The sequence below is a fragment of the Vitis vinifera genome, chromosome 11 (genome assembly GCF_030704535.1).
Source record: "Vitis vinifera cultivar Pinot Noir 40024 chromosome 11, ASM3070453v1".
Classification (NCBI taxonomy): Eukaryota; Viridiplantae; Streptophyta; class Magnoliopsida; order Vitales; family Vitaceae; genus Vitis; species Vitis vinifera.
Window position 1 is genome coordinate 12,931,463 of NC_081815.1, and position 27,498 is coordinate 12,958,960.

Here is a 27,498-nt window from a genome sequence, read left to right on the forward strand (position 1 = left end):
TAGTCTAAAGGATACTCACCCTCTTTGATGCTCTCCTCCCTTTTTAATTAAACAATTATTTCCTATCAAAGAAAGAGCTCATAATTAGAACTACTAAGAGTCTTCGTAAACTAATTCTCTTCTAGTAATATAATTCCTAGTTCCTTTTTTCATATATTCACACAAATACATAAACATGTTAGCCCAAGGTTTCCCCTAATCAAGTTTTGATGATAACAAAACGAGATTAACAACACTAATTGTTCATCAAGCTTATCATTTAAGGATTTTAAGGAATTAAGCCAAGTCAAGAATCAAGCAAGGACAATATTGATTTTGTGAAGACTTGGACACCTTAAAGACATTAGGAACCTTGAGTAAGATTGGTTAATGGTGTACTAGGATTAATTTAAATATTCCATGCACTTAAGGTTGAAACCATCCATTTTATGCTTTGAATTGATTTCATTTTCTCAAAAATAGATGACGTTTTATTTTACTCTAAACCTAAGCCTAAATCTCTAAAAAAATCATGTTTTAAAGGGTTTCTGGGGGTGTTTTGGAAGCTTACTCGATGCTCCCTATTGTTGGTTTGCCCTCAAAATTGCAAATTTCCAAAATAGCTTAAAAAACAAGAGAACCGGTCGACCACTTGGGCCTAACCGATCAAGGTGGCCTAAATGTGCAAAGTTTGGTAGAATGGGTATTTAACTCATTGAAGCATAAGCCTTGACCAGATGCTCAACCAATCAAGCTCTTATACCCCAATGATCACCTACTATGGCATTTAATGTCCAACGGTAAGTGAACCGGTTTAACCAATTGTTCGAACAATCAAACCTAAATTGTGTCAAATAAGTGTTTTAAGTTTTCCACCTATAAATATGAGCTTTAAAGTGCATTTATGGACAAGAGAACTTGAGTTTTCAATTTCCTACCAATTAAAGAATTCTCATAAAGTGTTTTTGAGTGAATTCAATTCAAACAACTTGCAAATTCATTAATTCACCTTTGATCCAATCCTAGCTTTTCATTTGTATCTTAAGATCTTATCTTGCACACTAGGATTGTCTTTGCTCTTTCATTCCTTAAGAAACTTTGAGAGAAAGATTCGAGTGAGGGTAATCACTTGAGGAAGAATTGCAATGATTGATTGGAACCATAATCTAATTGCATTGAAGTAAAGACTTCGATTGAAGATTTGGTTTTAGTGGAACCCTTAACGTGATTGAAGTTTGAGGAGAGTGGATGTAGGTTGGGATTGGGTAGAACAACTATAAAATTGTGTTTTATTTGAGTCATGATGTCTGCTATGGTAGAAGAAATGAAGGTTCACCAGAAGAACTCTAATTGGGAGAGAGCTCCCTTAAGGAAAGAAGATAGTGGGATGTAAGTGGGTGTTTTCAGTCAAGTACAAGTCAGATGGAATAATTGACAAGTACAAAGTTAGATTGGTTGCCAGGGAATACACCTAGACTTACGAAATTGACTACCAAGAGACCTTTGCCCCTATGACCAAGATGAACACCGTTAGTCATACTCTCTCTTGCGGTTAATATTTTTTTTTTTTTTTTTCTTTTTGATAGGAAACGACAAAGAGATATATTGATAGAAAAAAGAAGTACAAGAGAAGGATGAGGAATCCTCCCACCAAAGAAAAACTAAACAACAAGAATACAAAAACAAGAAGCTACAATGTAAAAACAAACAAACTCTCTAGGTTAGACTATCCCGTTGGAGCTACACACTGCTAGCCAATCTAGTTGTAACACATTAAGGGGAATGCCCTTAAAAACCATGGAACAAAAAGCCCAAAGAGAAGCAAGGAAGTGGATGGAATCCCAAAGATTCTCTGAATTCCTTGCTTTATCCTCAAATATCCTCGCATTTCTTTCCCGCCACACAACCCAAATTAAAGCAATGCACTCAGTTTGCCACAAAACTATCCCTCTCTTGGATAATCCAAAACCTTTATAATTGATGGACATCATGTTGAAGATGCTCCTCAAGCGAACCCAATCCATCTTGGCTAACTGAAATAATCTATGTCACAACCCCATCGTCAAAGAACAATGTAAGAAAAGATGATTTGTTGATTCTCCATGCTTCATACACAACTTACAAATGTCAGGACTAAGAGCTTTGTAAGGTCTTCTCAATTATAGCAAGTCATTAGTATATACCTTCTTGTGTGCCACTAACTAGACAAAGGCCTTGACTTTAAAAGGGACTTAAGAATTCCATACAAACTTAGTGAGGAAAACTGGAGAAGAATCGGAAAAGTGGGACAAGGCTAGAAAAAAAGACTTAACTATAAGAAGCCCTGAAGAAGATAAAGACGAGGATCTCGCATCTGAAACCAATGGGGATAAATGCAAACAATCAAGTGACCGCATGAGGTTTTCTAAATCTTCTACCTCGGAATTGGAAAGGTTACGACGGAAATTAAAGTTTCAAGAGAAGGGGTGAGCAGAACCGAGAATTGAAGATATAGGAATATTTTTATCCGTGACTACTTTAAATAGTCTTGGATATTGGGAACCCAAAGGTTGGTCCCCCCACCACAAGTATTCCTAAAACTAAATTCTTTCCCCATCTCCTACCACAAGCCGAGTATACTTGGAAAAATCCTGAAAGACTTGTGCAATATCCTTCCAAGAACAACGATGTGACAATCTGACTATAGTGTTGGCATCCCAACCATTGGAATGTGTCCCATAAATGCTTAAAATGACCTGATGCGGTTAATATGGACCAACAATTAAGACAGTTTGATGTAAAGAATGTCTTTCTCCATGGTAATCTGTTAGAGAAGGTGTACATGGACCCCCCTCCTGGGTTCACATCAAAAGGAGCCAAAGTATGCAAACTAAAAAAGGCTTTATATGGATTGAAACAATTGCCAAGGCCATGGTTTGGCAAGTTGAGCTACTCGATGAAGGAATATGGTTTCAAACAAGTGATGGCAAATCACACTCTATTCTACAAAAGAGATGATGATGATATTAATTTGCCTATTGTTTATGTTGATGACATGATTGTTAAAGGTAGTAACTCTACAAAAATAAAGAAGCTTCGAAGCTATCTTGTCAAGGAATTTGAAATGAAGGACTTGAGTGCTCTAAAATACTTCTTGGGTATTGAGGTGTCTCGGTCCAAGCAAGGACTCTTCGTCTCATAACAAAATTATACATTGAATCTCTTGGTTGAAATCAGTAACTCCGCTTGCGAACTTGTAGGTACTTCCCATTGAGATAAATCATGGCTTGTCCATCTTCCCTAATCAAATTCCAACGGACAAAAAAAAGATGTTAGAGACTAGTAGCAAAATTAATCTACTAGACCCACACTAGGCCTGACTTGCCATATGTAGTTAGTGTTGTAAATCAATTCATGCATAATACAAGTGATAGACACATGAATGTAGTAAATCGTATCCTGGCCTATCTGAAGTCCTCTCCAGGCAAAGGTATTATGTTCTCCAAACACGGACATCTAGATATTGAGGGTTACACAAACTCCGACTTCGTCAAATCTAGATTGGATAGAAAGTCTACTTCAAGGTGTGTTTCATTTGTAGGAGGAAATTTGGTGACTTGGAGGAGTAAGAAACAAAATGTGGTTTCATTGTCTAGTGCAAAAGCTGAATACCGTGCGCTCCATCATGCAACTACTCTTAGCTAAGAATTCTCTTAAGCAAGCTTGGGTTTGGTCTCAAGAAACTTATGATGCTCTTTTGTGATAACATAGCAGCTATTGAGAATGCAAATAATCTGGTACAACATGATTGAACTAAGCATATTGAACTTGACAGGAATTACATCAAGGATAACCTAGATTCTAGCATGATAAAGGTTTCTTACATCAAGAGTACAGATCAGTTGGCGGATATGCTGACTCATGTTGTTACTAGTGGTCCATTTTATGCATCATTATCCAAATTGGACATGTGTGATATCTATGCACCAACGTGAGAGGGAAAGCCAACTGTTGGTGCAGCTGTGTCCAGCTGTTGGTACAACTATGTCCAGCTACCGGTATAGTTGTGTACAGTTGTGATGTACAACTATGCATACAGCTGTGTACAACTGTTTGTATAGTTGTCGACTATTTTGTATAGTTGGCTATCCTAAAATAGCCTTGTATACCCTTTATAAATACCCTTGAGATATATAAGAAAATTCATTCAGCAATTTATCATATATTGTTCTTGCTTGCATTTATTGGGTTTAAAAAATTTCGAAAATAGACCATCAACTAATTCAATCCCCTCCTCTTTGGTAATTTCCATATGTTCAATTAGCTAAATTCACAACACATATCCCAAAAGTCTTAAGGCTTTTTGGCTTAAATAGTTCTTTGCCCTTTTTTTCTTTTTTTTCACAAAGTCGAAAGAGATTGTATTAGATGAAAGGAAGGATGAGGGATCCTTCAACCACCAAAAGCATAGATAGCAAATAAGAGAATGAATAAAGAACAACTATAATAAAACAACAAAAAAAATCAAGTAAACAAAACACAACCACACAAAGTACAATCAAAAGCAAACCTAAAATCAATACTACAAACACCATGTCTATATGTTAAATTATGAAACTTTGACACTATTAACCTTTTTTATCAGATATATTATAACTTAAGAGTAACAAAAGAATAAACAACCATAATTTTATTAAAAAAATAAGGTCCTAGAATGAAATTAAAAAAAAATGCACTTGGATGTTGTAAGGAATAAAAAATACCAACAAAATTGAGCATAAAATCAAATGCTTTCCTAGTCTCTTCTTGACCCTCAACCCCTTTCTTCTCATTGACCTTCCTGATGAAACGGATGTAGCATCGCCTACAAAATCATATTGCCAACAAAATGAAAATGGTTCATTAGTAACAATTAATTGATTAAGTAAAAGGAAATATTAACCTATAAAAGTTGGTGTAAGAAACAAAAGGCATTAATCATGAAGAGGTTTGAAGATTTTTTTTTTTTTAATAATCAGAAACAAACTAACTCTTTAATCTTAATTTGTAATATAACAAAGGTAGAGAAACCATTCAAGAAGTACAAAGATTGATTTAAAAAAAAAAATCTTGAAAAGAAAAGACAAACATAGATACATTTCAATGATCTAACAAGAACATGTATAGTAAGATAAGCAAGTCAAAAGGATAAAAAATCCCCTACAAAAGAAACCCACTCCTTGACTCCTTGTTTCACTAATCAATCTATAAGATGATTACCTGAACATAGAACTCGGGAGACAAATCAATTCAAGTTTCTAATAACATTTAAATTTTGGTCAAACCAGTCACATACTTCTAAGGACCTCCTAATTCAAACACCCAAGAAATCATAATTGCAAAATCCCCCTCCACTCATATATTTTTTCAAATTTTGATTAAGAAAAAAAATGAAAGAAAAAGCAAGCACATCAAAACATACTCTTAAAGCTAAGAGATTTCTTTTAATTTCAGATTTTCTTTTTCCTATTAGATGTGGAATACTTATTTTTATTTCAACTAATAACTTGCTTCAATTAGAGGTGTGATTAGAGATCATTCTGGTACAGTATTGAGAGCCTTCTCTATGTAAAAATGGGGTTAGCCATCAAGGCAAAGATATTGGCATTATTGGAGGGTTTAATGCAAGCAAAAGCTTTATCCCTATCCAATCTAATTGTAAAGGGAGATTTTGTCATTGTAATATCTTGGGTAACTAATAAGGAAAGAGGTTCATGGAAGGTTGACAATTAGATACGCAAAATCATAGTTACTACAAATCAAATGGCGTGTTCCTTCTCTTAGATTCCTCATTTAGCTAACCAAGTCCCAAATTAGTTCACCAAACAAGGAGCAAAACATATAGCCTCCTTTGTTGGAGATTTCCTTTCCCCTTAAGTGTTCAATGTTCTTTTCCTCCTATATATATGTCGGGTTTTATGAGGAAGGGCAAGTTTTTTGAGATTCCAGCTCTTGGTAACTTTCCACCAACTTTTGTACATTTTGAAGGATTGCTTATCCTTCTTATATTTTTCAATTGATTGATGAATGAAAGTGTTTGTTTCTAATGAAGGATTGCTTATCTCTGTGTCGTTTCCAATCAAAAAAAAAAAAAGGATTGCTTATCCTTCTTATATTTTTCAATTGATTGATGAATGAAAGTGTTTGTTTCTAATCAAAAAATATTTAGGGCCCTTCATATGTCACTAACATTTCAGCAACTAGATATCATTACTTTTATGGATGATCAAACATGTCTTTATTAGGTTGATTTGCTTAAAGAAAAATTTAAGATCGGAAGAAACTTCAAAAATTTCCATGCCATGGTAAAAAAACCAATTTGGAATATACATTCAGGTTCTAAGAACCAATAATAGGAAGAGTATTTTTCAAATATCCTAAGGACCTTTTTTATCAAAAAATGGGATTGTTCACTGATCATTATGTGTCAATAAATCCCAACCAAATGGTATTGCCGAGAGAAAAAACTGACATTTGTTGGAAGTTGCACACTCATTATTGTTCAACATTGGGTTAAAAAAACACTTTTGGTGGTAAGCAGTTCTCAATGCTTGCTATTTGATAAACCACATGCCTACACTCATTCTAAACTTTCAAACTCCTTTTTAGTGCATTCACACAAATTTATCCTTTAACTAAACTCTTCACCTCTCTCCTGTTTAAAGTCTGTGGTTGAGTGGCTTTTGTTCATGCACACAATCACCTTAGAAGCAAATTAGACCCATAAGCTGTAAAAATGCATTTTCCTAGGATATTCATTGACTTAAAAGGGTACAAGTGTTATGATCCTGCACCTAGAAAGTTGTTTATCACCTTTGATTTCAAATTCTTTGAAAACGAGTCTTTGTTTCCCCAAACTTCTCTTCAAGGGGAGAATTCTATAAGCAAGATAAGTTTGGGAAACTCTTCTTGTTCCTCTTGTTCAAACCTTGTGTGTGCAACATGAGCTGCCACCTTCATTTCATGTCCCAATTCTTCAATTTTACTAATTGTGATTGAAAGACAGGTTGTAGATGAATTCCAACACCTAGAGCTTCATGTCTATTCTAGGTGTCTTAATCAAAACAGGAAAGAACACGCTGACCCTCCATGAGTGCGAACTCATGACTTAAATCCAAATGCTACAAAAATGAAAGTTATTCCAAATGGTGCATCCATTCCTACAAAAATAAATGACCTTGGCATGCCTATTGCTCTTAGAAAAAGAACTAGGTCATATACTCTTCATCCCATTTCAAAGTTTGTACCTTACCACAGGTTGTCATTTTCTTATCAAGCCTTTACTTCTAACCTTTCTAGTGAAAAAAATCCTAAATTTGTATTGGAAGCTCTAATGATTCCAGTATGGAGAAAGGCAATCTTAGAGGAGGTGTAGGCACTTGAAAAAAAGTGGCATTTGGCAATTAATGGAACTTCCAAAAGCGAAGTGGGTATTTATGCAAGTGGGTATTAATGGAGTCCGTAGTATGCAAGTGGGTATTTACCAAAATATGCAAGATAATGGGATAGTATATATATGCAAAGCAAGACTTGTTGCAAATGGTTATACTTAGACTCAAGGAATTGACTACCAAAAAACTTCTACTCTGGTGGCCAAGATGAACACAATTAGAGGACTACTTTCACTCTTAGCTAACGTAAGATGGTCACTCCATCAACTAGACATCAAGAATGCATTCCTTAATGGGGAACTCAAAGAGCATGTATACAAGCAACTACCACTAGGCTTTGACAACCTTTATGGAAGAGAAAAAGTGTGCAAGCTTAAGAGATCTTTATATGGCCTAAAACCTATGTTGCATGGGTTTGTGTAGAATGTCAAATGCGGGTATATGTCTAGGTGTCTAATCTTTCACAACTTAAATTTTAGGATACAAGTATTCGGCTAAGAAGGATCCAAAAAATGGGCATGGGTACTACGATAATAAAAGAAAAATCAATTAAAAATAAATTGGAAGTAAGATATCCCTTTTAAAAGCTCCCATCTTATCCCTATAATCTTTTTCCCCCCTCATATTCCTATAAATTATTACAAAAATTCACTTTTTAGCTAACTCCTCTTTATCTCTAATATAATTATTATTATGTTAAAAGAATAAAAGGATATCAATGAAAAAATTAAGCACACCCAAAGTAAAATAGGAGTGTTTGACAAGGGTCTCATACCCACACCCATATCATATCATGTCAAGATGGGTATGTCAGGTGAAATTGAAGGATTCAGGTATCATAACCTAAAACAATCACCTAGGGCCTGGTTCAATAATTTTCAAAGTCCATCAGAGCTTTAGGATATTCACAAAACCAAGTTGACCACATTTTGTCATTCAACTACTCGATTGATAGTAAGATCGCTATCCTTATAGTACATGTGAATGACATTATCTTAACTGGAAATAATTAAGTGGAAATCAGAGAACTCAAGAAAGAAGTCCGGAAGAGTAGAAGGGCTGGTCGGAACGAGAAGGGTGGTCGTAGGCTAAGGATTTTGAAATAAAGGATCTTAGTCTTCGAGATATTTTCTAGGCATAGAGGTAGCTTGGTTTAACAAGGAAGTCTCACAAAAGAAGTACACACTTGATTTTCTCAAAGAAGTGGGCATGATAGAATGTAAATCTGGTGATGTTCTCATTGATGCCAATCACAAATTTGGGTTGTCCAAGAAAGGGAAAGTAATTGATAGAGTACGTTACCAAAGTTTAGTTGGTAAATTAATCTATTTGTCACACACTAGGCTAGATATAGCATTTTCAATTAGTGTTATGATTCAACATATGCACTCACCGAGTGAGAACATAGAGACAGCATACAAGATCCTAAAGTACTTAAAGAGGACACCAAGCAGAGGATTGGTATTCAAAAGATGTGAACGATTAATGATAGAAGCCTTCACGAATGCTGACTAAGCAAGTTTCATCCTCAGGTTTGTTGGGAGGAACGTTGTGACTTGGAAAAGTAAGATCGTTTTCTGTTAGTGTTATGACCCAATATATGCACTCACCGAGTGAAGAAAACATAGATGCAGTATACAAGATCCTAAAGCACTTAAAAAGGACACCAAGAAAAGGATTGCTATTCAAAAGAAGCGAACAATTAATAGTAGAAGCCTTCACGAACGCGGATTAGGCAGGTTCCATCCTCAAGTTTTTGCACATTTGTTGGGGAAAACCTTGTGACTTGGAAAAATAAGATGCAAAAGATTGTTGCTAAAAGTAGTGCAAAAGCTGAGTTCAAAGTTGTAGCACACGGGATATGTAAGCTTCTTAAGCTTAAAAACTTCTAAAAGAGTTAAAGATAGGGACAGAGGCTCCTATGAGACTGCACTATGACAATAAGGCAGCAATAAACATAGTTCATAATTTATCACAAAACAACAAGACAAAACATGTAGAGATTGATTGACACTTTACAAAGAAAAAGTTGGAAAATGGACTAATTTTCATGTCTTTCATTCCAACAAAAGAGCAGTTGACAGACATATTCACCAAAGGACTTCCTAAACTAGCATTAGAGTCTTTAACTAACAATTTAGGTTTGATTGATATCTTCCAATCAGCCTGAGGCTGTTTTAGGAGCTATTTCTAGGAGAATTAGTTGTGATGAGACTAGTTGGTAGGCCTATAAATCATGGATTGTTATCTTCTATTTTTATTTTTTATTTTTTTGATAGATAAAAGGATGTATATTAAACGAGAAGAGGAAACACCAAAAACAGTGCCCTCAAAGTATACAAGGAGTATACAAAAACAGCCCAAAGTCACACTCCAAGGGGGAAAGGATAGAAACACACCACCTTCCCTTACTTAGAGCCTAACCAATCTAAAAAACTTACAAGAGAAGAAAGGCTCAAAACTATAGACACCCTAACCCAATACCAAAGATTACATACAAAAGAATATTTTAGTCTTTGAAGCGAAAGCTCCTCATTCCCAAAAGTTAACAAATTCTTTTCCTTCCAGACTGACCAAAAAATACATAAGGGGGCCATTTGCCAAACCTTTTTCCGAGCTTTCCCCACAAACGCTCCATGCCACCTAAGAAGAGTTTCCTTCACTATACATGAGAGAGTCCAAGCCACACCACAAAGGGAGAAAAGAAGATTCCACAGAACCCGCGTCTTTACACAATGAAGTAAAAGGTGATCCACCGTCTTTACTTCAGAGAGGCATAGAAAACACTTGTTTTCCAATGAGTACCCCCTCCTTTGAAGTTGCTCCAAAGTTAAGACTTTACCCCAAGAAGCCTCCCAAGCAAAGAAGGCCACCTTAGGAGGGACACTCACCCTCCAAATACTACCACTAGGGAACAAAAGAGAAACTCCAGGCTCCAAAATAGAATAAAGAGACTTCATTGAGAAAGCGCCACACTATGATGTTGTCCAAATCACTTTATCTTCCCCCTCCCTTTGCACCCGAAAGGCTTGGATCTTATGCAAAAAACGCTCCACCAACTCAATCTCTCAATCATTAAGCGCCCTTGAGAAAAAAGGGGTCCAACCATCCTCATCACCATCGGGGTTCCAAACATCCAACACCCAAGCATCCTTAGACAAAGAGATGGAAAATAAAGAAAGGAAAGACTCACAAAGTGGCTCATCTCCACACCACTTGTTCGTCCAGAATCTCACTCTTTGCCCACTACCCACTTGGTAGGCTAACCTACCATTTAAAAACAACCACTTCTTCCTAATTGCTTTCCAAAGCCCAACACCATATCTCCCACTTACCGCCCGAGTGCCCCACCCCCCTCCTCTTCACCATACTTGTGACTGATGACTTGCTTCTAAAAAGCCTCTCTTTCATTGGCAAAACGCTAATTCCACTTAAGAGAGCTATATTCAACAGAGCTAAATTTCTCACACCCAAACCACCTTTCCTTTTTTCCAAGCAAACCAAGTTCGACCTAACAAGATGCAGTTTCTGTACAAGAGCTCCCCCCACCCCACAGAAAATCCCTCTGAATCTTCTCCAATCTCAGCCTCACTTTTCTTGGCAAGTAAAAAAGAGACATGAAGTATATAGGCATGCTAGCTAGAGTAATTCGGATTAGAGTGAGTCTCCCTCCTTTTGAAATATACTGTCTCTTCCACATTGCAAGTCTTTTGCGAAATCGCTCTTCAACACCATCCCACACAACCACTAATTTGAAGGAAGTCCCCAAAGGCAAACCTAAATAGCAGGAAGAGAGACCACCCACTTTACAACCCAACTCCAAGGCCAAGTCCTCTATATCAAGCACCCAACCCACCGGGATTAACTCGCTCTTCTCCAAATTGATTTTCAACCTTGAGCAAGCCTCAAACCACATGAGAAGCTAGCTTAGATAAGTCATCTGGTCTAGAGACTCCTCACAAAACACCAATGTATCATCCGCAAATAACAAGTGCGAGATTAGAATCCCCTTTCCACTCCTACCTCTCACCCTTCACCCAAATAAGAAGCCCCCACTAATAGTCCTTCTCAATAAACAACTAAACACCTCCATGGTTATCACAAACAAATAAGGGGAGAGGGGATCTTCTTGTTTCAATCCCTTCGAGCTTTGGAAAAAACCGAAAGGAGACCATTTATTAAAACAGAAAATTTCACAGTAGAGATGCACCATTCTATCCACTTTATCCATCTCTCCCCAAAGCCCATCTTTTTAAGCACTGCCATCAAGAAACTCCAGTTGACATGATCATAAGCCTTCTCTATATCCAATTTACATAGCACACCCCTTACATTGCTTTTCAACCTTGAGTCCACAGCCTCATGCAATTAAAACTGCGTCTAAAATCTGTCTACCCTCTACAAAGGCATTTTGGGACTCCAAAATCACTTTCCCCATAACCTTTTTAATTCTATTAACCAACACCTTGGCCACTTATAGAGGCTGGCCACAAGGCTAATCGGCCTAAAATCTTTCAGATTTTCTCACACCCAAAAAGTCGCATTCAATGACTTTACAAATATGCTCCTCTCATGAAATTCTCTAAAAAAACCCATAATCTCAACTTTCACCACATCCCAACAAAATAGCCAAAGAGTCATGGTAAAGCCATCCGGACCGGGGACTTTGTCATTGCCTAGATCTGAGAGTGTTGCAAACACCTCTTCTTCCGAACAAGGAATCTTCAATCCCTCAGCCTCACTGCTAGCTAACAGCATAAAAGAGAGCCCGTCAATACAAGGACGCCACCCCTCTTCTTCTGAATATAGCCTCTGAAACGCCCCCACCACACTATTTTTTAAATCATTCTCCTCCGTATGTCAACAGCCATTCACTTTCAACTTGGACAGTCAGTTTCTTCTACTGTGAACGTTCGTCATCCTGTGAAAGAATCTGGTGTTATTGTCTTCCCCCCCCCCCCCCCCCCCCCAACCACAATTCCCTAGACTTTTGTCTCCAAAAGATTTCTTCCCTCAACACCCAAGACTTATATGACTTCCTAGCCTCCTTTCTAGCTTCACAATCTTCCAGATTTAGAGCTGAACATTTCTCCATTTCATCCCAATACACCACCTGTCTGAGAGCTTCTCCCTTTTTGGTCTCAATGAGACCAAACACTTCTTTATTCCAAATATTCAAAATTTCTTTTAAGGCTCTCAATTTTGCATCTAAAACAAAGTTGAAGGTCTCAGTAAAATTTAAACTCCCCCACCACGTCTTCATTCGGTCTTTGAACCCCTCCTTCTCCCACACACCAAGGGTCACTTCATAAACCTTTTATTGACCCAAGTTCCTCCCAGAAGCCCTCTCCATCCCTACTGCACACTAGCCCATACACACCAATGAATACCCACACCAACCCATCCACACAATTCTTAAACCGGCACGAAATTAAGAATTCCCTTTCTTTCAAATCAACCATTCTATTATCCCAAAACACCATAATACCTCCAGCTGCACCCCTAGAATTGACTGTTCTCCAGTCTAGATGTCTTCCCACCCCAAGACTACGAACAAGCCCGGTATTCATTTCCTTAATTTTAGTTTCCTGCAGACAAATCACGTCCACTCTTTGGGATTTTATGACTGACTTAATGACCTTTCTTTTATCTCTTTCATTTTCCCCTCTAACATTCCATGATAAAATCCTTATCTTCATTTGCACCCCAACCCAAAAGCCTCTCCAGAAATACCTACATTGGTAACCACCCTAGCTTTTTTATAATTTATTGTCCACTCCAACTTCTTTAGTTCCCTCCGGGATTTTAAAGCTGACAATTTCATCTTTTTAGACACCCCATCCTAGCTCTTATGATCAATTCTCCCCTTCATTCTCCTTAATAAGTACAAAATTTCCTCTTCAAACCCTTTCGTCGGCATACCAAGGCATCGACTGAACTTCGCAAGACAGCTAGAGCTCCACCCTTCATCTTCCCCCCCCCCCCCCCCCCCCCCCCCTTCTCTTCCAATTGAAAGGCCACCCTTTCCGCTATTGGACTCGCATAACCTGATCCAACCGGGACAAGTGCTAGCTCAGTTGCTCTATCACTGCCATTCGAACCCCAAGGAGGCTCTTTCCGACCATCGAGGGCCAAAAAATCTTCAATTAGCACTACTCACAGAGGATCCCGGCCCATCGCCTCTTTCGTTGACCCTTCCGATCCACTGGAAGCCCCCTCCGGCACCAATAAAGCTTCATCGGGTCTCAAGAAAGGAGTAGAAGAAGAAAAACCCCAAGCCCCAAAGAAAAAAGAGAGAGGTTGTGTAAAACGGGATACTTGGATGCTTCATCCATTAGTGCCTCATCGGTGAGCTTCAATCGACCAAGAATCGAACCCCCGGCGTCGACATCTTCAACGGCTAGGAGCTCCTGCTCCAGCCCTACAGCACCCCCAATGAGCTCAGTGGAAGCCCTAGAGGAGAAAGGCCTCCCAAAAAGGCTCAGGGGGCCTCACTTAAAATGGGCCCAAAAGGCCCCTTAGTGCTCTCTCCCAAGCCTGCGCCCGCAGGACTAAAGGGTTTTGGGCCCTTGGCCTAGCCTGCTCCACCACTTAAGTCCATCCAGCCTCTACCTTTAAAAACCTCCCAACCTGTTGTCCTAGGCCCAGGCCCACTCGTAGTTGAGTCCACATCAGGAGCTTTAGCCAGCCTACCCCCTGCACTCGCTGCAACCCTAAGCCTTCTGCCACACTCAACCTGCTCATCCGACCCCTATTTTTTATTTTCAATTTGAAACTCCGGCACACTAACGCTAACGCCAACGCGTGCACCACCCCCACCTTCATCCCTAACCTTCCACCCAACTCTTTTATGCAGAACAGACCTCAGCACTACTTGAGACACCCAAGGAGGAGCTTCCCACCACAGACTAACCGCCCCGCAAGTATGTCCAGCCACCACCTACAAAGACCCTGGCATATTCTTCCCAAAGGCTCTTACCAATATCCGAGCCCACTGCAACTGAGAAAAGAAAGTTGTTTCCTCATCAACAGCTATAAACCCCCCACAGCTCTCTCCAATTCTCTTGAACACCTCTCTACTCCAAAGATGAAAAGGAAGTCCCACAACCCTCACCTAAACTTCCTTAGCATGGCTCTCATACCAAGAACACCCCACTTCAGGTCCCCATCTTTGCAAGAGAAACTCTCTCTCCTTAAAACATCTACTGCCCCTTAAAAGCACCAGATAAGCTTCACATTTATTTTCAAACTCAAACAACACAAGGGCCCCACCTAACTTGGAGATTTTTAAACCTCCCTTTAGAAACCAACTTTCAAACGCCCACCCCTTCAAGGATGACAGCAGAGGAACGGATTCAAAACTATCACCAAAACGGCCAACCAAGCATCGGCTTAGCTGCTCTTCCCTGCAAAGAAGTTCTCGATCCCTTAAATGCACCCATAAGGACTCCCTTGGTTCCCTCGTCTTCCCTCTTGTGACTTCTGCAAACGTTCCTAACCCTTTCTCTATCCCTTTGACACTACACCCCTCCTTTTCAGAGATGGGAACACCCAGAAAAACTTTGCTCAAGGCTGGAGTGGAGACTCCTAAGGCCCTTAACTTCTTAGCCAACAAAAACCAACCCCCTACTAAGCCTTTTCCTTCTGGAAAAACAAGACAATACTTCTTAGCTTCCACATCTCTCACCGAACAGAGTAATAATGTATCAGCCTCATTTGAACGACACTCCAGCCTGAACTTTCTTCCTCCTTCCCAAACTTTCAGACGCCTCGAACTTGACTCTCCTCTACACCAAACTTCCACACCTTCCAACAGATAGCTTAAGCTCTTTTCTCCAAATCTTATCCAAGAGGAAAAGCGATTGCTCATTTCCAAAATAATCCCTCTCGGTTTACCTCGGACCACTTCAATGGAGATTTTGAACGTCTTAGATTCTACTAAAAACCAACACTTACCACCTTTCGAAACTCCTCTCCCTAAAGCACTTTCCATCCTTAAAGACAAAAATAGATATTGTTATCTTCTATTTTAAATTAGTTTCCTATTCAAATTAGGATAACTACTGTAACAAATCCTAGTCTTATATGTTTGTACTATATATATTTTCCATTAGTTGTATTCATTTTCTTCGTATCAATAAAAATTTAAGTTTTTTCACAACCTGTTCTCAGCTTTTGCATTGCCAAGAAAAACTTCTTGTCTGGTCTTCATTGCAAGAAATCACTATTTCTACTGTCAATAATCACTTTTAAAAAAAAAAAAACATTCATATTCTTTCCAACCTTAATTTTTATTATCTAGGCTTGTCCCATCCTTTTTCTTGCCATTTTTTTATTCAGTACCTCGCCTGACTACCTAAAATGCCAGAAACATCTGAAGCCATTACTTCTGTCAATCCCATACCAAACCAAGGTTTAATGAAAATCCTACACTAGAAATCACTACCTTGAAATTAAATAGTTCAAACTTCATGGAGTAGTCTCAATCTACCAAGCTATTCCTACAAAGCAAGGGGAAATGAAATATGCATTAGGCATACAACATCATTGAGTATAGAGGATCCCAAGTTTGAGGCATGAGAGGCAGAAAATTCAATGCTGATGTCCTAGTTCCTTCATTCAAAACAACCAAAAAACAGTAAAGCCTATCTCTTACTAACCACTAACAAGGATATTTGGGAGGCAGTCACTCAAAGAAAGAGGTAGCAACCGAGGTATATGAACTAAAGCAGAAGATTGTCTCCACCAAGCAAGGTTTCAAGACTACCACTAAGTATTACAATACCCTTAAAAGGGCTTTGGCTAGAATTAGACCTTCACCAAGATGTTGAGATGGAGAATCAGCACCTGATACAAAGAAACTAAAAGATATGATTGAGAAAGAACAAAAATTTTATTTTCTGGTTGGCCTTAGTCCAAAGTACAATCACATTTATGGTCAGATTCAGACAAGGAACCTCTTCCAATTAGAAGAGAGGTATTTTCTTATGTTTAAGGAGAAGAAAGTTGAAAGACTGTGATGCTGGGAAAAATCAGAATACCCAACACTTGAGAATTCTGCTTAGGCAACCACTAAATTTGATTTTCAAGGGGGAAATTATAGAGGAGAAGGAAAGAGACCTATGGATAAAAACTAGTTGTGGTATGACTATTGTCATAAACAAAGACATACCCAGCACGTGTTGGAAACTTCATGGAAACTATTTCCCAACAAGGATTTGACAGAGAGGGAGGAAACCAAATGAACAAACCCAGACAAGCCCACTAAACAACAAGGGTGGAAGACTCCCAAGAAACCTTTCTTGGCAAGACTGGTCTGGAGAGGTTAAAGAAGCAGCTCAACTAATTTGAGAATCAAGCTCCAAACTCCACACCAATTTCAAGTGATTATTATGTGGCTCAATCAAGTAATATCTATGCTCTGAATGCCTCTAAAGATTATTATTCCAACACCTAGATTATTATTCAAGAGCATCAGACCATATGACTAGCTTTCCCACATTGTTTTCCACATACAACTTGTTCGGGAAATAAAAAATTAAGATTGTTGATGCGTCATTGTCATCCATAGCTGGTCAAGGAACAATTCAGATAACCCCTACTTTGGTCCTAAAATCTGTTTTGCATGTTCCAAAACCGTCATATAATCTTCTATCTATAGGAAAACTCACTAAAGACCTACATTATTTAGTTGTATTCACATTTTCTAGTTGAATTTTTTAGGATTTTGTGACAAGGAAGACGATTGAGTTTGCAAAATTGAAAGATGGGTTATACTCTAGAACATTGGTTGGAACACTGGTAGTATAAGACGTCAAAGCTTGATTTCTACCTCTACTCCAAAAGTGGACAAAATTTGGCATTGGCATAGACATTTACCTTTCTTTTGTTGAAAAAAATGTTCCTTTCTTTATTTGAAACCACTTAATGTCACTAATATTTATTGTGAAACATGTGAACTTGCAAAACATCAATTTCCAATAAATACTCATCAAAAAATTTTCTCCACTTAGTTTAATACACTTTGATGTTTGGGGTCCTTCTCATATTACAAATATTTTTGGTACTTGAGGGTTTATTACTTTTATAAATGATTACACTCGTTCCAATTGGCTTACCTCATGAAATTCAAATCTGAAGTCTCATCAATTTTTCCTATCTTTCACAATTGTATATGCACTCAATTTAGGGCCAAAATACACACATTTAGATCTAACAATGGAAAAGAATATTTCAATCAAGATCCCATCACTTTTCTTCAAAATGAGGGTCTTGCTTATCAAACAAATTGTGTAAATACTCCTCAACAAAACAGGACTGCCAAAAGAAAAAAATAGACACATTAGAGGTTGCTCAATCACTTCTTTTCCAAATTAGAGTTCCAAAAACATATTAGAAGGATGTTATTCTAATAGCTACCTATCTAATAAATTGGATACTCAAGCCCTTGAGTTCAAATCTCCCATGACCATGCCACCATTTTCCTACATTTTCAATGGACTGGAAATCTACCTCCAAGGATATTTGGGTGTCTCTTGTGTTCATGTATACAACAATTTGAGGGCAAAACTTGATCTTACAACACCCAAATGTGTCTTCTTGGGGGACTCCATCACATAAAAGGGAAATAAATGTTATCAATTATTTTTTTTTGATAGGTAAAAGGTATTCTATTAAAAAAGAGACACCAAGAAGGCGACTCAAGAAATACAAACCTATACACCCTCCATCAAGAAAAAGCTAAGAGAACATAAAGTCCCAACATACAATCCTAATTAGCGCCCATCCAATCAATAAAATTAGCTATAGTTAAGGGGCAATCAATTATAAACAATTTTGTTTCAGCCCAAAGAGAAAAAATAAAGGAGTATTTCAGTCTTTGAATTGACACCATATCATCCTTGAAAGCCAAACAATTCCTCGCCTTCCAAACCGTCCAAAAAATATGCAGAGGAGCCGCTCTCCACACCTTCTTACGCTTTTTGCCCACAAAAGAACCATGCCAGCTTAGAAGGGTTTCCTTAACAGAACAAGGCAACACCCAAGATACCCCCAAAATAGTAAAAAGAAGATCCCATAAGACCCTTGTTCTTGAACAATGAAGAAGGAGATGGTCTATGGTCTCCTCATTCTCAAGACACAAAAAACATCTATTTGCCAAAGCCCATCCTCTTTTCTGAATCTTGTCCAAGGTTAGTGCTTTGCCCCATGTAGCCTCCCATGCAAAAAAACTAATCTTAGGCTGCACATTCGCACTCCAAATAAGGCTTGAAGGAAACCGAGCCGAACTCCCCGCCTCAATAGCCAAGTATAAAGATTTAACCGAGAATTTCCCACTCTTAGTTTCAGTCCAGGATACCCTGTCCTCCACATCCTCAATAACTCTGCTATGATGTAACCGCTCCATAAAACTTGACGCTTCCTCTACCTCCCAATCATTGAAAGCTCTTACAAAGCTAGGATTCCATCCCCCCCAACCCCCCTCCGCCAAAGAATCCCAAACATTTGCCACGCTTTCTTCCTTATCATTAGTCAAAGCAAATAGAGACGGGAAGGACGAACACAAAGGAGAATCCCCACACCATTTATCCCTCCAAAACCTCACCCTCCTTCCATTACCAACAATGAAGACCATCCTATTGCTCACTAATTCCCAGTTCATCCGTATCCCTTTCCACAACCCCAAGCCATGAGCCTCTCTCACTTCCCGAGTGGACCAACCCCCTCTCTCTTCTCCATATTTCCCTCTAATCACTTGATTCCATAAAGCTTCTCTTTCATTAGCGAACCACCAATTCCATTTAGCAAGAAGAGCCTTGTTGAGAATTGATAGGTTTTTTACCCCTAAGCCCCCTTTCTTCTTGCTTAAGCACACCACTTCCCATCTTACAAGATGAGGCTTTCGCTCCAAATTCCCCCCACCCCAAAGGAAATCCCTTTGAATCTTTTCTAGTCTCCGTCTGACTACACTCGGTAAACACAACAAAGACATAAGATAGATTGGTAAGTTCGATAACGTGCTTCGAATTAAAGTTGCCCTCCCTCCCTTGGATAAGTATTGTCTCTTCCACATTCCTAGCCTTTACGAAATCGATCCTCCACTCCATCCCAAACTGATGTTGATTTGAATGAAGCCCCCAAGGGCATCCCCAAATATGTGGACGGCAAGCTACCCACTTTGCAACCAAACTCCCAAGCGAGGTCATCCATATTCTCTACCCTTCCGACTGGAATGATTTCACTTTTGTCCAAATTAATCCTCAACCCCGAAGCGGCCTCAAACCACATAAGCAACCAACTAAGATGAGTCAAGTGGTCTTGAGACGGCTTACAAAATACCAAAGTATCATCGGCGAACAATAAATGGGATATAAGAGCCCCTTCTTCACTCCTCCCCTTGACCCTACACCCCGATAAATAGCCTCCCTCTACAGCCCTTTGGAGAAAAGCACTAAAGACCTCCATTGCTATGACAAATAAATAAGGGGAAAGGGGATCACCCTGCCTCAATCCCTTTGAGCTCTGGAAAAATCCTGTAGGGGTTCCATTGACCAACACAGAAAAACTTGCAGTGGAGATGCACCATTTTATCCACCTGATCCATTTCTCCCCAAAACCCATTTTCTGCATAACTGTAAGAATAAATGTCCAATCCACATTATCATAGGCCTTCTCTATGTCCAACTTGCACAAGATGGCACTCTCATTGTTTTTCAAAGTCGAATCAATGGCTTCATTGGCTATCAACACTGCATCTAGGATTTGTCTTCCTTCCACAAACGCCCCTTGGGCCTTGGAAATCACCTTTCCCACCACCTTTTTTAGCCTATTGGCTAAGACCTTGGCCAACCACTTATACAAGCTTCCCACCAAGCTTATAGGCCTAAAATCCCCCAAATCTTTAGCTCCCACTTTTTTTGGAATTAAGACCAAAAAAGTTGCATTTAGGCTCTTAACAAACTTTCCATTTTCATAGAATTCCTTGAAAAAACACAACACATCCGCCTTCACGAACTCCCAAGCAAATTGCCAGAAAGCCATAGAAAGTCCATCTGGCCCCGGAGCTTTATCCCCATTACAACTCAACAATGCATTGAACACCTCCTCTTCCGTGAACGGGCCCTCCAAAGTGTTAGCATCCAACTGATCCAAAGTCTCTAACTGCAGCCCGGATATAGAAGGACGCCAATCCCCCGAACTGGACAGCATTACCTTAAAAGCATTGCCAATCCCTTCCCTAATCTCATTCTCCTCTATGCACCAGGCTCCATTAATCTTGATTCTGTCCACGTTATTCCTCCTCCTGTGGGCATTAGCCATTTTGTGGAAGTAACCCGTATTTCTATCCCCCTCTCTCAGCCACACTTCCCTAGATTTTTGCCTCCAACTGATTTCTTCAAGTAAAACCCTTTTTTTATAGTCTTCCCTCGCTTCTTTCCTAGCTTCCAGCTCTTCCAAGTTCAGTCTGCTAACTTTCTCCCTTGCATCCCAGATCTGTACCTGTTCCAAAGCAGCATTTTTTCTGAGCTCAATCCTGCCAAATGAGTCTCTATTCCACTCCTTCAGCTTAACCTTCAGAACTTTTATTTTTTCAGCCATCATAAAGCTTGCTGATCCATTGAAACTAACCCCCTCCCACCAAGACTTCATCAGCTCCTTAATACCTTCCACTTTCAACCACATGTTTTCAAATCTAAAAGGGGAAGGGCCTCTTCTCCCACCCCCTACATCCAGCAGAATGGGGAAGTGATCAGAGACTGGCCTTGGAAGGACACACTGCCTCACGTCACCAAAGTGGTTGTCCCAACCCTCATTGAACAAGAACCTATCCAGCCTTGAAAATGTCTGATTATTCACCCCTCCGTTCCACGTAAAAGGGCCCCCGACTAACGGCACATCCTTTAACTCTAAGTCTTCAATGATTTCTAAGAACCTTCTCATGTTCGAATTCATTCTCCCCCCTCTGTTGCGCTCTTCAGGACTTAGGATGGCGTTAAAATCCCCTGCAGCACACCATGGCCCATCCCAGATCCCCTTAATGGCCCCCAACTCCTCCCAAAAACTCTCCCTTTCTCTCCTCAATGTTGGGCCATATACCCCTGTGAACATCCACATGAATCCGTCCTCATTGTTCTTGAAGATACAGGAAATGGAAAACACCCCTCTTTGAATATCAACCAAATCCAATACCCTGTTGTCCCAAAACACCACTATACCACCAGCTGCCCCTCTTGAGTCCATTGCCCCCCATTCAAGATATCTTCCCACCCCCAGGCTCCTGATAATCCCCTTTGACATGTCTTGAATCTTAGTTTCCTGAAGGCAAACCAGGTCCACCTTCTGCTTCTTTATCAATGCTTTTATAACCTTCCTCTTGTCACAATTATTGGCCCCTCTTACATTCCAAGTGAGCATCCGGAACCTCATTTAGACCTGCACGTGTTTTCCCCTTCTTCTCTTCCTCCTTCTCCAATATAGTTCACTGTCCATTCCAATTTCCTCAATTCACTTTCAAATTTTGAAGACTTCAGCTTTTTCCTTTTTCTACCATCCACTTGTCCTTTCTGAATCCTCCTTTCTTTCATTCTTTTTAGTAATAACAGGATTTCCCCTTCAAATCCCTCCGTCGGCATTCCAATATAGCGGCTAAACTTAGCCAAACTGCTGGATTGCCAACAAGGTTCCTCTTCTTTTTCCCTCTCCTCCATATCCTCATGAATGGTCCTATCCGTAACCCCCTCTGATTTCTCTCCGAAGACCCCGGCTTCCATTGCCGTAATTTCCAATACCTCGGCCTCCCTCCCATCCGCCCATATCATTCTTAAAGGGCCCATAACTTCTCCCCCAACTTCATCCGAGCTACTACTGTGATTTATTACCCCAGCCATGGCTACGCTTTCCCCGCGTCGAACAGAAGGAGTAGAAGAAAGAGTTTTTTCCCGCTTCCCCAACAAAGACAAAGAACGATAAAATTGATCTGAGTACCTGGACGCCTCCTCCCGCAAGGCTTCGTTGGTGAACTCTGTGATATTGATGGCCGGTGATCGCGACCCCATCTGAGAGGCTATCATTTCCCCCTCAAGCTCTCCATTGCCGCCCATTTCCCTGTCGGGAGCCCTAGCCTCTCTGGATCGGGCCAACTCCGTCTCAGTTTCTTTATAGAGTGAAGACATGGGCCGGCCCATTCCCATTAAGTCATCTTGGCCTTCAGTCACTTGGCCCTTCCCTGCGGGCCTTTGCCCCAAGTCCACCTCCATTTGCCGGCCCAGCGAAAAGCTATTCCCAGGCCCGCGAACAGTTTTCTTCCCCCACGCTATTTGCTGGCCATCTGAGGACCCGACACCATCTGCTGCTTTGTCCGACATCGCTGCAGAGATCGCGGCTGCCTTGCTGCATCCCCCTTCACCACTTTCACACGGCACGTCCACTTTTGCAGGTTCTCCATGCGTCCGTACCTTCATCATTTTGAAGCCAGCGCGTGAGTCTCCTTCTCCTTCATCCCTAACCTCTCGCTCGTTGCCCTTCTCGTTTTTGGTCGCCGGAATCACTGCCGTCAACCCTGGTTTCACCTCCCACCATAGCTGTATTGAATAACAGATGGACCCGACAGCCACTTGCAGTGAGCTCGGCCACTCTAAGCCTTCCGATCTCACTAGTAGTCTGGCCCATTTCAATTCCTTAAATTTTGCAGTGTCTTCGTCCACTGCGATGAACCCCCCACAAGCGTCGCCGATTTTTCTGAGAATCTCCTGACTCCAAAAATGCAATGGCATTCCCACAACTCTTACCCAAATACTCTTATCCCTCTCGCCATTATGAGAACACCCTACCTTTGGGTCCCACCTTTCCAAGTTCAAGAATGATTCCTTGAACCACCGGTGTCCTCTTAACAACACCTTTTCTGCCTCTTCTTTAGTCTCAAATTCTATTAGCAACAGAGAGTCTCCCAACCTCGAAAACTTCACCACTCCTTTAGTATTCCACACCGATCTCCCCCAGCTTTCGAAAGCTTGCACATCTGGTTCCAACATTGAGGGTTGTCCCCATCTTCCCACCAGACACCGTCCCAGAAAATTCCTTTCATTTGACACTTCATCCTCCCCTAGTTGAATCCACACTGCCTCTCCTAGCTTTTTCCCTCTTACATTCACCGCTTCAGCATAGGATTTTTTGTCTTTCCTCACAGATTCCCCATTTGTACACCCTTTCCCATAAAATGCAGCAGTTCCTTTGGACTTCTCCCAATACGCAACTCCAAGAAAGCGAAGTTTTTCGGCCAACAAGACCCACCCTCCCAATACACCTTTTCCTTCTGGAAACACTAAACAAAATCTCTTTAACTCCGAGTCAACCACAGAGCATAAAATATACCTACCAGCCTCGTTTGCTCGGATCTCCAACTTATACCTTCTTCCTCCATCTTCCCAACTTTTAACATGACCTTGCATAAACACACCCCTGCAACAAGCCTCCACTCCTTCCAATAAGCAACACAAGCTGAGGCTTCCAAATCTAATCCATGAGGTAAAACCTCTGCTTCTTTCAACAATAACACCCTTAATTCTCTCCCCAGCCACCTCCGCCGTGATTTCATAAGACTTTGATTCTACAGCAAACCAACAGCTGCCTCCTCTCTTAGCAGGCATTTTTTTCAAGATCCCTCAGTTTCTTGGTGGGGAGAATCAGTTGAAAGAAGCATCTCTCTTGGTATCCATTTGTGAAGCTCCTCTTCTAACAAGGAACCTCTAGAATTATGGGTGCAACTTGTACACCACAAGTCTATAAATGTTATCAATTATCACCCTCTTATAAGAAAAAAATACAACATAATGGAGTTACAATTATGGAAAGCCAACCTTATTTTAAGGCTACCTATCTTTAAAGGGAGAATAACAATATGGAAGATGTTCGATCGACAATAACTTCCAAATTCAAGTGTCACACCTAAATACAAGTGTCACATTCAATTGTTCTTCTCGATCTACTAAATACAATTGTCACACCTAAATTTCCTTTACCAAGTTCATCCAATCAAAAAGAACCTTCATTGGACCTCTTTCCTTTTGAAAATCCACCTATAGAATTGAAAGAAATTCCAAACTCTCTAATTTTTGCAAAGATTGAAAACAAAGGAGCCTAAGACTCCTATTTTCAATATGAATTCTAAGAAGAAACAACCCTTCATCACATTGCATACTTCACTTGAGGACCCTGTGGTAGGTAATGAGAATGTTAATAAGTTTTCTAAAGCTAACAATGATCTCAATTTGCCTATTGCTTATAAGAAAGGAAATTGATCATGTACCCATCATCCTCTTTCACATTTTTTATCCTCATAGAGGTTTTCCTAATACGGTGCCTTTATCACTCAATTATCTGGCCTTGAAATTCCTTCAATAGTTCAAGAGGCCATGAGCATAAAACCATGGAAGGAGACCATGAAAAAGGAAATGAGAGCTCTAGAGAAAATAAGACTTGGGAGATTGTGAATTTACCAAAGGGAAAGAAAACAGTTTGGTGTAAATTGATATACGCTATCATCTTTTATTTGTCGATGACACCCCAATTCTTTACAATTCCAACAAGAGGCATATGGAATACTTAATTTGAGCATTCATGTGGCTTGAGGTGATCTCAAGTTTAAAATTAATTGGAGAAAAGTGAGTTGATCCCACTAGGGGGGTTGTTAATTCAAAGGATCCGACTAGAATTCTAGGTTGTAAAGTGGATTCTCTCCCCAGTAGCTATCTAGGCCTCCTAATGAGAACTCCATTCAAATCAATGCAAGTTTGGGAAGTAGTGGACAAAAGATTTCATAAACAACTTGCTATGTAGAAGAGATAGGTTGATTTTGGTAAATTGATTTTGGTAAAAATCACCCTATCTAGCATATCGATTTACTCCATGTCATTATTTGTCATTCTAAAAGGTCAGTTTAAGACTAGAAAATATTTAGAGGACTTCCTTTAAGGGAAGAGGAGAGCTCCAAAGAAGGTTTCATTTGGTGAAATGATCGATAGCCTACATGGAGAAAAAGGTTAGAGGTTTGGGTATCAGAAATTTGTCGGTCCTAAACAAGGCCCTTGTTGGAAAATAATGTTGGAGGAGAATGAATCCCAATGGAAGCATGTGATTATAGGGAATTATTGGGAAAAAGAGGGGGAATGGTGTCCAAGAACATTAAGGAAAGGATATGGAGCGGGGTTGTGGAAGGGTATTAGGAGCGAGTGGGAGGAGTTTCGTAATAACACTAGATTTAAGGTGGGAGACAGTGAAATTTTAGAAGGATACTTGGTGTGGTGATGATTCCCTAGAAGAGGCATTTTTTGAGTTAGTTTTGTATAGCCTCTTCTTTTGATGCCTAGGTAATTGATTTGTGGGAGCAAAATGGGGAGGGAGGTCATTGGAATCCCTTCTTCACAAGACAAAACAATGACTACGAGTTGGGAGTAAGAGGTTTTTTAGGAGATTGCAAGGGCATCTATTAGAAGGGATGTACAGGATATTATTATTTGATCGATATCAAGGAGTGGCAAATTTACAATTAAATATCTTCATTCCTCCTTAACAAATATTAAAATGGAGGCGTTTCCATCCGACATTGTATGAACCATGGGTTCCAATGAAGGTTGGTTCTTTTGCTTGGGAAGCTTTGTGGGGAAGAATTCTGACTTTTGATTAGCTCAAAAGGAGGAGTTGAAGGTTGTCGAGTAGGTGTTATTTGTGAAAAGAAGAGGAAAAAATGGTGGGCCACATCCTCCTTTATTATTTCAAAGCAATCATGCTTTGGCAATTAATTTAAGTTCTATTATGCTCTCCTCAATTAAAGATGTCCTAAGTTGGCATGGAGAGTAACTCCTTTGTGTTTATTTTGGACCATATGGAAGAAAGGAAATGAAAAGATCTTTCAACAACAATGAAAATGCAAATCAAGCAATTAAACAATCATTTATGTACAATACTTTGGAATTGGTTAGGGTGTACATAGGAGATAGCTCCTTATTAATTATTGACCTTATTAATTGATTGAACTCTAAGTAAGGCAAAGGTATTGTTTTTTGTGTTTTCCTTTATTGTGGTTGGCCTTTGCCACCTTGTATACACCATTGCTCTTAACACAATTGATCTTTACCTATCAATAAATAAATAATTTTAAAAAAAATTGGTGAATTATTCCACTAAATTATTAATATCTACAGTTGAATGGTGGGTTGCATACAGAGCCTCAACTCTAAATTTGCAAAAAGGTTTAAATTTGTAAAAGTTTGCTATAAAAGTCCTGAGCCTAACATGTAGTGCATCGGGTTGTGAATGGAATTGCAATGTTCCCAAAATGTAAGTGACTAAAATAATTAAAAATAAACAATTTACTAACAGGATTTTGCAAAGGAAACAAAAGACTTAGAATTTTATTATTTATTTCTATGTGCTAATGAATTTTTGTAGATTTATAGGAAGAGGAGAAATAGGTCAGCCCATAAATGCTTAAATGATTTGGTGTAAATTAATCATAATTGAACGTTGAAGAGAAGATTCAATGAACAGGACACCGGTGACCCAATCTTTTAGAAAGATATAGCCAAGAGCAATAAATGGTTGACATGAAGAAAGGGAATTTTTCCACCTAAGCCTTTTGTATTTGTGGTGTTCTTTCAACTGCTATGTTAAGATCGTGTTATCTATAAACTTTATACCATATTCTTCATCATTGTTTTCATGCTTTCAAGTTTAAAGGACAGCTCATCCTTCTTCACATAATCCCTCTCTAATCATTTTGTAAATTGTTGTGTCCGATTAATGCCAACAATATATACCAGATAATGTTTTGTCTCTCATTTTTAGCTTCTTTCTTTAAAGCGGCGAGAATTTTACAATCCCCTATCCCATCTATTTCAACCTTATGTGTAATTATTAATTTCCTTCCCAAGTGGGAGGGTTTTGGTCCTTACCTTCCTCATATATGTTCTCTTTGAACACTTTCCTTTTAGTTTTCTTTGATTTTAAGAAGTAGGTCCCTATAATTCTAGCTAACTTCATTTGGAAATCTAAAGTCCACCTAAAGTAAAGGCCTTGAATAGCTTGTGGTAATTAAGAAGGTCAACAATGACAA

General features: G+C 39.4%; 1 protein-coding gene across 2 annotated transcripts in view; it reads right to left on the reverse strand.

The window, feature by feature from the left end:
- The window catches only part of LOC100262033 (cleavage stimulation factor subunit 77), an 86,922-nt gene that overhangs the window by 54,102 nt on the left and 5,322 nt on the right, over positions 1–27,498 (reverse strand). For both annotated transcript variants that reach the window (XM_002265157.5, XM_010658414.3), the window contains one exon: positions 4,722–4,822. In XM_002265157.5, the coding sequence (XP_002265193.1) occupies positions 4,722–4,822 (101 nt within the window). The remainder of the gene's footprint in view (positions 1–4,721; positions 4,823–27,498) is intronic.